This window comes from Phyllostomus hastatus, unplaced genomic scaffold, assembly GCF_019186645.2.
Source record: "Phyllostomus hastatus isolate PE091 unplaced genomic scaffold, TTU_PhHast_1.1 phas_scaffold_12, whole genome shotgun sequence".
Taxonomy (NCBI): domain Eukaryota; kingdom Metazoa; phylum Chordata; class Mammalia; order Chiroptera; family Phyllostomidae; genus Phyllostomus; species Phyllostomus hastatus.
In genome coordinates this window covers 15,216,874-15,230,126 of record NW_025334007.1, presented here as the reverse complement: position 1 = coordinate 15,230,126, position 13,253 = coordinate 15,216,874, and the positions used below count along the sequence as shown (strand labels likewise).

Genomic DNA, 13,253 nt, shown 5'->3' with positions numbered 1-13,253 from the left:
CCAAGGGTGGTAATATAAGTTTCTTGACCAGGGTTGTGTTTGATTATAAAGACCAAACTTCAGATAAGCAAAGGCAATGACATCTCATTCATCCATTGTAGGTTGCCATCAACAATGGCAATGTCTATTTTAACCTTCTTAGGTTTGGTTCTATTACAACCATTTTGTAGGTGTTAGGGTATTTTTCCTTCCTTATATTTTGGAGATATAATTGACATGCAATATTATATTAGTTTCAGGTGTAAACATAATCATTTTAGACTAGTATATATTGTAAAATGATCACTACAAAAAGTCGAGTTAATACCCATTTTACCCCTTGTGATGAGAACTTTTAAGATTTACGGTAGTGTTATTTTTATAGCACTAGTTGATATCAAGAACTGAACCAATCTGGCACAGAGAATCAGCAAATCTCATCCTAATTTGGTGTTTACACAGTATATCAAACTGTGTGCTTACATGGTGGGACTAAGTCATTTTTAAAAATTGATGAACAGTTTGTTGACAACAAAAAAAAGATTACAAAAATTCCAAGTCAAGAAAGCATCATATTTTGGATTCTCTATGGGTTGGCTAATTGTTTCTGTAAAGGGCCAGATAGTATATATTTTAGATTATATATATATAAATATGGGAACTGTGTGACTGACCTAGCTATGAATTGACTATGTTGTTATAGGATTTGTAATTTGCCTAAAGTTCCTAATTCTGAATATGTGATCTGAAATATACACTATATATATTTTGTGATCCAACAGTCTGTCCTAACTACTCAACTCTTGTTGAAGCGCAAAAGGAGCCACAGACAATGTGAAAATAAATAGGTATGGCTGTGTGCCAATAAAACTTTATTTACAAAAACATGCAGTGGGTAGATTTGGCTCATGAGTCAGAGTTTGCTGGTCCCTTTGTCTAACTACAGGTTTGAACTCAGGTTTTGCTAAATGTGCAGAAGTCTGTAGAAGTTTGTCTCTTCCCTTTTCTTCGCACATTAAAGGAACAAAGGGACACTGTCTTGGACTGTATCACTCCTGAGATCTATTGGATAAACAAGGCCAACTCCTCTGGCATTGTCAGTGTCTTGAAAGTAGATGACAGATTTGTCCATTCAGTATGGATACTCTGCAGAGGTTCCTGACATTCCTCTTATGAAAGTTCTTTGTCTAAAGGGTTTTCTTAGAGAGTCTCAAATTAAAATAGAACTGTATTACTTAGAGAGAATCACACAGTCAAGCTCCTTAACCAGTGTTGGTGTATTGGGGCTTTGACACTCACTTTAGTTTAATACTTGAGAATGAAGACACAGAATAATATGCTTTGATGATATTGACGTCTCTTGGGGTGTTGCAGGGAATAGGATGACCATAGAAAGAGAAACAAGCAGAAAGCATCTAGATTCATTCATTCATTCAGTCATTCATTCAATTACCTATCTATTGAGTATTTACTGAGTGCCTATTAAAGAACAAACATTGTGCTAGGAGCTAGAGAGAAATGACGGACTCTCTCCCCCAAGGGCTTCAAATCTATCACACAGACAGATATGAAGACAAGTTATAACAATCAGTGTGATACACTGAACAATGAATTTATGTCAAATCTATGGAATTAGTACAGAAAGGGTAGGAAGGGTCCAGTAAGGGAGTCACAAAGGAAGTGATGTTTGAACAAGTATACATGGAGGAAAGGCATTTTCATGATTAGCATGCTGGAGGAATTGAGGATGGGGGCACAGTGCTGGAAGGAGGGATCAGAGTGGGGAAAGAATTGGGGGATCTGGTATGTAGGAGAGGCTAGACTTCTCTGGGTTTTGGATTCCATCTACCAGAAGTTTGGATATAATGCTGCAAGTGATAAGGAATCACCGAAGAGTTAAGTAGAGTAACGTAATCTGATTTGCCGGTTTTGAAGAAGATTTTGGCATCAGAATAGAGAAGATGTCTGCTCTGGGAGGCTGGCTGTTGGTGGAATGAAGGGTAATTGAGACACAGGACATCAGGGACTGTGGGTAGAGCAAGGAGCTCAGTTCTAGATATTTTGACATGAAGGTGCTGGAGAGAATAAAATGGCTTCCTGCCAGAGGTGCTTAGTACATTGTTGGAAATATGGATCTGGGGCTCATGAGAGAAATTTCATCTGGAGCCCTCTCCAGTGTGGCTCAGTTGGTTGGAGCATTGTCTCATAAAGCAAAAGGTCACCGGTTCAATTGTTCTGAAGATTAAATATATTAATACTTGGAAGGCATTCAATGAATCCTAGTAAACAGTAAATGCTGCCCAAGGACCTGTTAAATAAATAAGTAAAATGTTGAGATTTCATTTTTCTCATTTAAAAAAGGGACATGACTACATCAATGCTAAGGACATTCCCTATTCCAACAATCTATGATATCCTGCACTTCATTTGTGGACACATAACTAAGGACACTCCATGATAACAGAAACAAAGGCCTTAGCTAATTCATTCCCAAATAGTCAATACATGGTTGTGGCTGTATACATGAATAGGTAATAGTATAATGTAAATGTCTGAATTTTAAAAAGTTAAAAACAAACAAAACAAAACAAAAAACCCCCAAATGCTTCAATGGACATATCTTCTGGGCTTACCATGTTGGACAACTGGTTCTCCTAATGGCTCCCCAGCAATCAGGACAAAGTGACATCTCTCAGGATCCTAAAGTCAAAGAAGAAAGCATCAAACAATAAACATGCTTATGTTTTAATTAAACTTATTGGGGTGTCATTGGTTAATTGGGCCATATAGGTTTTAAGTGTATATTACTATAATACATGTTCTGTATATTAACATGCTTATTTTTGAGTGTCAAATTAGGAAAATTTGAAGTTGGCATGCTGGCCAAGTGGACAAGGTTCCTAATTCCAAATATAAATCCTAGAAATATTTTCTGTGCAGCACTCAATATGAAAACACTTATTCCTTAAGATGTTTCGTAGCATTTAGAACATCAGGGCAGACCACAAAAATATTAATCTTCTCAAATAAGAAGAATTTAAGTTAAGATTTTTCTCAACCAGAAACATCTTAAGACAAATTGTATGACTGACCTGGCTATGAATTGACTGTGTGATGATAGAACTTGTAATCTACCACTAACAATATCATTTTTTTGAGCAACACACACCTCTTTATTTTAGGCCAGATATATACAGAGGAAGACTTGGCAGACCTCATATTTAGGTGCTATGTGTTTATTTAAGATTCCATTTTAAAGCACTGCTTCCTGGTAACTACTCAAGTCTCCCAGTTGCTCCCCAACCAGATGGAATTTGTCTTTAAAGTAGGAGTATTCCAAAATTAGATCATTTTTAGGCAGAAATCTGTCCTCTTCATGCCCATTCAAAATAATTACTATAGCAGAGAACCTGAAGACATGAGCACAAGGAGGAGAACAAGCTGACCTGAGAATTTGTGTTGAGGCCATGAAGGTAACTGTAGGCACAAGTCAACCACATGTTTTTAAAAATTAATTTATTAGTTTGTTTTCAATTAGAGAGTGCATTCATTACTGTTTTGTATTAGTTTCAGGTGTATGGCTTGGTGGTTAGACAACCTTATACTTTACAAAGTGTTCCCCTTATTATTTCAAGAACCCACCCAGTACCATATACAGTTATTTACACAGAAAAGAAAACCATTGACAAAACAAAAAGACAACCCACTGAATGACCCACTGAAGAACATATTTGCCAACGATACATTTGATAAGGGGTTAGTATCCAAAATTCACAAAGAACTCAAACAAATCAACACGCCCCCCCAAAAGAAGCCCCAATCCAATTAAAAATTAGGCAGAGGACCTAAATAGACACTTCTCCAAAGAAGACATGTGAAAAGATGGCGGACATCACTAATCATCAGAGAGATGCAAGTTAAAACCACAATGAGATATAATCTCACACCACTCAGAATGGCTATCATCAATAAACCAACAAATAAATGTTGGCAAGTATGTGGTAAAAAGAAAACTGTCTTGCACTGTTGGTAAGAAAAGCAGATTGGTGCAGACACTGTGGAAAACAGCATGCACGTTCCTCAAAAAATTAAAAATGGCACTGCCTTATGACACAGCAATTCCACTTCTCAGTATTTATCCAAAGAAACCCAGAACAATAATTCAAAAGAATATATGCACCTCTGTGTTCATTACAGAGTTATTTACAATAGTCAAGCTATGGAAGTAGCCCATGTGCCCATCAATACACAAGTGAATAAAAAGTGGTGGGCCCTGGCTGGCTGGCTCAGTTGGTTGGAGCATCATCCTGTACACCAAAAGGTTGTGGGTTCAATGCCTAGTTAGGACATGTACAGGAGGCGACCGATTGATGCTTCTCTCTCACAGAAATGTTTTTTTCTCTTTCTCCCTTTTTCTTTCTCTCTCAAAATAAAAAAAAATGCTTTAAAAGATTAGATTTTCCCTGAAGCTGAAGAAATATTAACTATACCTAATGTTAGTGTGGATGCAGACAAAGATATACTTCTATGTGTCATTTGTGATGTTTTAAATTGGCACAAGAATCCTTCCAGGGAGCCCTTTCACAAGGTGACTTCAAACCCTACTACCATTGATATCCTGTGATTGAGTAATCCCAGAAAAACCAGCAGAAGAACCCTCTCTCACACACAGACACACCCTTCACTTATGAAAATAATAATGTTTTCAGCCACTAGATTTTAGAGTAATTTGCTATCCACTAATAAATAACTGAACATTATGTATTTTTAAGGTGTCTCTTAGGTTTATCTAATTTAAAATAAAACAATAAGCAAACCCATAATGATTAGGTACTTTTAAAAATGCCTTCAAAAAAATTTTTTTTAAAGGAAGGAGAAAGAGAGGGAGAGAAACATCAGTGTGTGGTTGCATCTCACACACCCCCTACAGGGGACCTGACCTACAACACAGGCATGCGCCCTAGACCAGGAACCGAACCAGCGACCCCCTGGCTCACAGGCATGTGCTCAATCCACTGTGCTACACCAGCCAGGGCAAAAATTTTTTTTAAAGATTCAGCCATAGTCTAACAGTACAGCATATTTCTAAATATGTGGTAAAATAATGTCATATATTATATTTATATGCTTTTACTAATTTCTTTAATTAGAAATCATTATAATAGATTTCTAGTACCAGAAGAGCTATCACTGGATTCAATAAAAATGAGTAATAAATTCTTCAATTTTCCATGTAGTTAAAAAGTCTTGTATATTACAGGACTAAAATTTATTTACCCTTCTGACTCCAATTTAAAAAAAAATTAAAAGGGAATTTATGGTAGGATGTTTTCTGCAAAAGTCTTAATTTAGTCCCTCCAATCCTAGGGCTGGTGTTATTTAGTACATCTACCCAGTGAATGGTATAATCAGTTCTTCATGTTTACAAAATATGCTTAAGTATTTCTAGACCTGCATTTATTTATACATCATCTCCCTTACCTACCCATAACACAATTTGCTGTCAAATTATGCTAATGTGAACTCAGTTGAAAATCAAAGAGTGAGCCTGCAAAGACTTCTGCTAATTCAAAATTTAAAACCAACTGTCATAAACTGCATACATAAACATTAATGCTTTAACCTTACTCAGTGCAGAGCCTCACTCATTTCCTCTTTATTCTTGCTTTAAACCCATTGCTCACAATTAGGCTTTGTGGTTATCAGATCTCTAAGAGATTCAAAGCTAGAAGAAAGGGAAGCACTTCTGGATAGCAATACAAGAAAATAGCTTAACATCAGTGATGGAAATGAAAAAAAAACCTATATAGAATAGGTACAGAAGCTTAAAAATTAGTCTAGGTCCACTTACACCATAACTTTATAGCTCACAATGATAAACAGTATACATGCTGATGGCCCAAGGTTATGAGTAAGTGAGATCTCAGCCCACAGGAAAAGGGCAGGTTCTATCTGAAATGACTTTTTTTTTTCAAAAAAGTTTAAATGTCATGTTTAAATGACTAAAAAGTCAACTTTAAAAAAAGCACAGTTATCAAAAAAGGTTTATTCCCTAATAAAGCTTTGGTGAAAATTTAGTGTGAATCCACACACATTTGAAAGAAAAGTATCGTAGAAAAATAGTTCTGAACATTGGCACTGCATCAATTATAATTTAATCCAAAAGAAGATGTCACTAACTAGTGTTTTGAAGGTGTTTTTTGGAGGGCAGATGCACTTGAGTTTTAGGGTCTGGGGGCAGAGAAGAGGGTTGGAGGTTTTGAGAGAAGGAAAGAGGAAAGGCTAGCCTTTGGTGTCATGGATATGCTGGCTTCTAAGACGGAGTTTTTCAATTCAGAAGATGCATCTTTTGTGAGCAAGAAACTTGTCTTGTGGTTTATGTATTTTACAATGATAATGTTTTAAAAATTAGAGTCTTGCTCCTTTTGATATTACTCTAACCAATTGATGACTTTCCATTTATCATTCGGACAATAGGATAAAAGGAGACTTGCATTTGGTCTGAGGTGAAAAATGCTGCTGGGTGTTGAGGAATTCAGGGGTTTGGTTTCTCATTTCAGAAATCTGAAGGATAGTCCAAGCTTCTTTTAATGACTTTTCCACAAAATTAACCTCTGAGTGGCCCCTTCTGCTCTAACCTAAACCAGATGTTTTATTTCTTTTACTGCTTTCTTAAATGCATCTTTTCTCTTTCTTTAGTGAAAGCTGATAATTCTTCTGAATATTCAGTAGAGTGCTGATGTGGGTGAAAGTTCCAACTGCTGTCATCTTGAAAAACCCTTGTCTATGGTGAGTGACCTTATGAACACTGTCAAATGATGGAAATCATGCAAGAGCACAGAATGAAAGACCTGTTTAAGACATGAGTCCCTGTGTCAGTCTAAGTGAATGCCTTTTGGGAGTTTGATGGAAAACCCCATACAAAGGAAACAGGGGCCCACTTACTGCTTCATGTATCTAAAATCCAACTAACACCCAACTAAAAATCCTGATCTTTGGGAGCCAACCATGTCTTGTATTTTTATACCTTTTTTGTTTTATTTTGTTTTGTTTTTTACTTTGGTATACATTCTCAAAGTTCCTAGTTCAGAGTTAGGCCCTTCTATGTTGACTTAATAATTTATTTTTACAAATTGCACTTGTTATTCCATAAATCTTATTGTCAAGATACGTCTTGGGTTCCGTTGATAGCAACAATAAATTATCAAAGCCCAGATGAAGGCTCTATGATTCATTTAAGGTGGTGGTAACTTCTAGGCTATGAGTATGTACTCAGTTTATTTGATTGATTAGACTCTAGGAATGAACCTAAGGGCATGCTTTTGCTTCAAGAACATTTATTATAGTGATATATTACCCCCCCAAAAAAAACTATCAGAAAGAAACTGACTTGTAGTATGACTTAATTGTATGCAATTGTTCTTACTAGATTTCATTGTTTAAAATTCTTAGGTCAAATTGAAGGCAAAAGAATGAACTATTATCAGTTTTTTTAAATTAATAGCTTGTTATGAATGTTTGTACATAAAGAGGCAAAAAATTGGGTGCTTTGTTTTAGTTTTGTCTTCTCATTTTTATTTTCATAAAATGTTAATCTGTATTAATTTAATGAATTCCCAGTGAATAGTGCCAGCTAAAAAGTGTCATTACTCTCAAGTATGGTTTTGATGGCATCTCACGAGGAACTGATTGTGTACCTTGACACACTATGTTTGCTAATCCACAAGGCTTAAGACCTTTTCAATAGAATACTAGCATAAACATGGGGCTGAAGGTGAGATGGAGCCTTTCATATCAAGTCCATGTGTCCCCAATCACAGAGCTATCCTGGCAACCAGAGTATGAACTGTGGGCCAAAGTATCACAGGGAGCCTTAGCTCTTGAAACAGAGGCTGTTCCAGGGTGGCGAGTACAGTCCAGGATTAAATATCCATGGTAGCCTGGGTTGATCCCAATCTTTAAGAACTCTGAAGAAGTTAAGCCATTCTGAAGTCATTACTGGGGTTTGTGCTTCCTCTAAGAAGTCAAAGGGTCTGGCTTCAAGACTCTTACATCTAGCATAAACCAAGCCCCCTACAATTTCTACCTACCATGGAAGACTTCAGGGTAATGATCACAAGAGACAACCCGCCCTCTCAGTGCTAGAAGGAAGCCAGGGAATGAGTGTATCAATTCCTCATTCTTGACCACAAGTCAGTACAAATGGGACTCAGGGGAGCACTAGGAAGTCACATCTTACTTCTTTATCTAATGCTTAGGCTAAGTCTAGTTCCAAATGAAGATAACCTTGGCCTGGAGCCTGAGTGAATCAAGGTCCTTTAGGGCCTTTCTCTTGCTGTAGAAACTGTCATGTGCCCTAAACCTTAGGGCTAAGGTATGAATCCTCATTAGGTAACATGTATCTGGCATGACCATTCATTAAGTTAGGTATTTAGATCAGTGAACTTTCCAGCTACCATTCTTAGACACCCACTATATACTAGAGCAGTGATTAGCAGTATTTTCCTCATAAAGAGCCAGAGAGTAAATGTTTTAGAGTTTGTGGGTATCCAGTTGCTCTTGCAACCACTCAACTCTACCATTGTGGTATGAAAGTATCCAGAGAAAACGGCAATGAATGGGTGTGGCTGCAGACCAAAAACTTAATTTACAAAAAAAATGGATTTGAATTTGGCCTATTGGACCCATTTTACTGACCCCTGTGCTAGATCTGGATTAGACCCTTGACATATGGAATCGCACATATTGTTTCTAACCATCCTATGCAGTTGGTGTCATTATTTCAATTTTGCAGACAAAGAAACTGAAGTTCAGAGAGGTTGAGAAATGTGCCCAAAGTCACACAGCTAACAAGTTGTAAAGCCAAAATCACACCTTCACAGTCCCCTCTCCGTTGTGATCTAAGGGAGACTTTCTACTCTTCATGAATATAAGCAACACATGTCCATCTAAATGTTAATGTTTTCAAAAAATACAATTTTTCACAGAAATCTTTCTAATATCTTGATGGCTCAGCCTATACATATACACAGCAAAAATTACAGAAGTGCACATAAAGAATGATGCCCACAAAGGCAGTCATGCTACTTATCAATAAATTGATGGTTTCAGCCCATTCTTTTCTATACTACTGCCTCCCATCTTTCTGACTCCCCTCAGCCCTTCTTTCTGGTGTTCCATTTTAGCTTTCAAATTATTAACATTTGCAATTTGTCCTCTGCTAAATTATAAGAAGAACTGAGGTTATCAAATTGAACCAGATAGTGTTACAAATTAATCTGCTATCAGTAGGTTCATGCCTCTTTCCTGCATTGGATTGAAATAAATAAAATTACCATCTTTTGTAGGTCAAAAGTGGCAGTTTCATTCAGTTCAACCTAATCACAGAGAGCATAGATGCTGAAATATGCATTTCATCTGGTACTCAGGAGTTTTTCTGCTATTTACTTCACAGTTCATGGTGGTGTTACAGATGATTAAGACAGTAGTAGGTGAGTAGTCAGGAAAGTGAGGAAAGATAGAATAATTCCTCAATTTCATTGTATTCTACAATGCCAGGATCAGAGGACCAGAAGTCAGTCAAATTCCCTCTCCACCAGTCACCACACTGATATAGTTTTTAATCCCTACTTTTCAAAATTTATCTTTTCAGGGTCTTTTGCAAAATCGTCTCTTCAATCTTCTTTATTACAATAATGTAAAGCAGTCAGAATGGCTTCATAGGCTCACAAGATAGTGGGTGAGTGAATCACCCAAGGGAATGAAATAGACATGGGAAAGAAACTTGGTAACCTGGGGGGAAAAGCTCCTAAGACTCCTAAAATATCAGAAACTTTACATTAAAAGGAGGGCTTTAACACAAAAGGACTGTGAAATACATCACGTGTTCCTCTCAGTTCAAAATGGGGAGAACTTCCAAAGGGTTCTCTGTGAATACATGTGTATATCGGCATTTATATTCCTACAGGGCTGATCCATTTTCACTTATGCTAAAAATAAATTGATTGTATAAAGAAAGTTAAGAAAGTTGATTGTATAATGAAGATGTGTGCTCTAAATTCAAATTTCTACGAGTAAACAGTATGGAAGTCAAATTTCTAAAAGACGAAATTCCTAAAGACGAGAAATCAGTATTGATAAAACCTTAAAATAAACTAATAGAAATAACAAATTAATGAAAGCGGTTGATAAACTTGTGGCATAGCTTCTTTGCCCATGGAAGAGAAAAATTTCCAGCTACGCTGGAGATTCAGGCATTTTCCTGGAAACTAGTAGAAAGTACAAGTTAAGAAAAATTAAAGAGTTTTAATATTCACCTTGTTCTCCACCTGGACACTGTCACCTTCCCCCAGCACTGCTGTGTGATGCGGTTCTATTTTTTGTTGTGCATCATCAGGCCCTACAAAAAAAGGTGAACCACTAAATGTAATACTCATCACAGTATATTTATCACATGGTTACACATTTGGTGAAATACATAGCACTGTAATATTCACTTAACTTCAGAAATAACAGACTTAGGAATCTTCTTAAATCTCTTGGTTGATTGTATGTACAATTATTAAAGTCTGAAACTGGCTGGTTTCCATTATAGAAAAGAGCAGGGAGGTGAATCTTGCATTGTGTTTCCACTTGCACCTTTAATGCCATGCTTACTAGTTCAATTAATAAGCAAAGTCATTAACATTGTATGATAAGAAGAGTGTTTCCTTGAGTAAATTATAAACCTCATAATAATTAATCATATTTAGGAAAATGAGCAAATGCCATCATTAATTCATTTCAACAAGTATATGTTGCATACCTATAATTGCTAGTACTGAGAAAATATAAAGAAATGCAAAGCAGATTCCTTGCATACAAATACTTCAAAATGTCACTGGGAGAAACTAAATGATATTAACAAAATAATCAGAGAATAATGTGTTGAAATATAAATTGGATAGCTAGTGAACTATGAACAAGGCCTACCGCTAAATGCTGTGGGGGGATATTCAGGATGGATACATTTCCATTCCTTCTATACTGAAGCTCACAGATGAAATGATACAAGTGAAATTGTGCCTTAAAGATAACAATAAAGTAATAAGCAAAGTTTAATGAGAGAACAGAGACTGTAGGGGCTAATTCAGGTCTAGGGGCCCTCAGAATTTATTGTGGATGAGTTAAGACTTGAACAGAGCTATACAGGATTAGAGAGACCTGCAAAGGCAAAGCAAGGAAGAAGGGCATTCTAGACAAGAGAAGACTTGTCTAGACTGTCGTCTACGCAAAGGTAAGGTGCTGGAAATGTGCAGGGCATCTCTGAGGGATGGTGAATCTTCCATAATGGTTAGAAGATTCTTCTGGAAAGAATGATGAAAAAGTCGATGGAAAAAAAGTAGGTAGAAAAGTAGGTCAAGGTGACACTTGGGGGCAATGCTTATCCATATAAAATGGAGGGCCTTCAATAAATGTGTGTGTGTGTGTGTGTGTGAGAGAGAGAGAGAGAGAGAGAGAGAGAGAGAGAGAGAGAGAGAGAGAGAGGGTCAGATCTGTGTCTTGGAGAAATAACTCTGGGATCAGAGCATAAAATAAATTATAGGGGGTAAAACTCAAGTTATGATGACCTATTAGGAGTTTTTTTATAACAAAGTGAAAATGAATTACATTCTGAACTGAGAGAGTGGACACATAAACATGGAATAATTTGAGAGGTAGAGTTAAGAAAGAATCTAAAGGATTTGGCAACAATAGGAGAGAGAAGAGTCTAGAAGCAGAATAATATAGTGGCCTGAAGATTACAATAGTGTAATCTTCAAGAGGAAGCCAGAGAATTGAGAAGCCAAAGCAGGATAGAACAGTCAGATGAATGGACAACAGAAGAAAGATTCTAGGCAGGGTGAGAAGCCCATAAAGATGTCTAGGGGGCTACACCAGCAGGACAATAATAATCAATAAGGAAATGTTTCTTGAAATAAAGACAACAGCTTGAGGAGTTATTAAATGAACAGAAATATAACTTGTGAATTTTGTGAATATTGCTTAGAGTCCAAATATAGCTATATTTTCTGGAGAAGTCCTCCATTTTGGAGATAACCTATATGAAGCAACAAGGTTCATTCTAATGCTCACAAACATGAAATAGGATTCTAATAGGGCAGGAGATCTTCACCTGGAGTCAATGTGTTCCCAAGGGGTCTGTGGTTAGAATTCAGAACAATCGCAAACGTGGATGGAAGATAAATTACATTTTTAGTTTCACTAACATCTAACTGAAATGTGAGCACTCCTTCAGGCATAAATTTAGCCATCAAAGCACAGTAGTATTAGCTGGACCAATGGCTTGGTCTCTAGTAGAAACCACAGGTGTTTTCATGTCACATTACAGCGTTATAGATATCTCAAAATACAGTTTATCTTAGTCACTACTTAGAGTAGACTGGCTGCTGGATCGTGTTATTTCAAATGCCATTAGAGAAGCACACGTATAACTATATCACAAATTTGTTCTTTTAACATTTCAATGTCTGCATTGAGTTAAAAAAATACATCATTCAGAGGTGGGGCCTTGGCAAATGTCAGAAGGGTCCATGGCATAAAAAAGATTAGGAACCTCTGTCCCAGAGGCAGGGATGTGCTAGTTAACGTTTAAAACTAGCTTTTGAACACAAAGGGGAGCACAAAACTTATTTGTAGTGTGTTCCAGTTTCTGTGGTGTAAGTGCTCCCACTGTGGCTAATTTCAAGCTACCAATGTGAGGTCAGAGAAGAGGTGTTCAACCACCAGCTCCCATAAGCTGGCAGGAGCCAGCCCCAGCACACCACTAAAGGTTTCTTCTCCATCCAAGATTTAGGTCAACAAATGCCATGGAAGTGAATGATAGAACTGTTGGTTTTCTGCACATGCAGGGATTTTGCAATAAAAGAAAGTTTCTAGAATCTAAGAATAATCTCATTTAAAGTTGGGTAATACTTTTAACTGTGATATGGAGCAGTATTTTATTAGGTGTGCTTTACTGCAATTTGCTGGGAGCAACGAACTGTGTCTTTACCTTCAATTAATTCATATGTAGTACCTGTTACTTATGGTCTACTCCTGGCCTTTAATTTTATCATGAAGGATAGATCTTGATACACAGACCCAAATAATTTATGCAACCCCTCCACTATATTTTAATGTACTGTACTGAAAAGAGACAGCCCTCAAAAAGAATGCTGGATTGGGATTTCTCAGCACCACCTATCATAGACTCTGGTGTTCATTGGTCTGTAAGGAAATCTTTATTTAGAAAC

The 13,253-nt window shown here is 36.8% G+C and overlaps 1 protein-coding gene across 2 annotated transcripts in view; it reads right to left on the bottom strand.

Moving 5' to 3' along the window:
* Positions 1–13,253, bottom strand: part of PIR (pirin) — an 80,358-nt gene that overhangs the window by 704 nt on the left and 66,401 nt on the right. For both annotated transcript variants that reach the window (XM_045856144.1, XM_045856145.1), the window contains exons 8-9: positions 10,296–10,378; positions 2,613–2,679 (exon numbers count right to left, since the gene is read on the bottom strand). In XM_045856144.1, the coding sequence (XP_045712100.1) occupies positions 2,613–2,679; positions 10,296–10,378 (150 nt within the window). The remainder of the gene's footprint in view (positions 1–2,612; positions 2,680–10,295; positions 10,379–13,253) is intronic.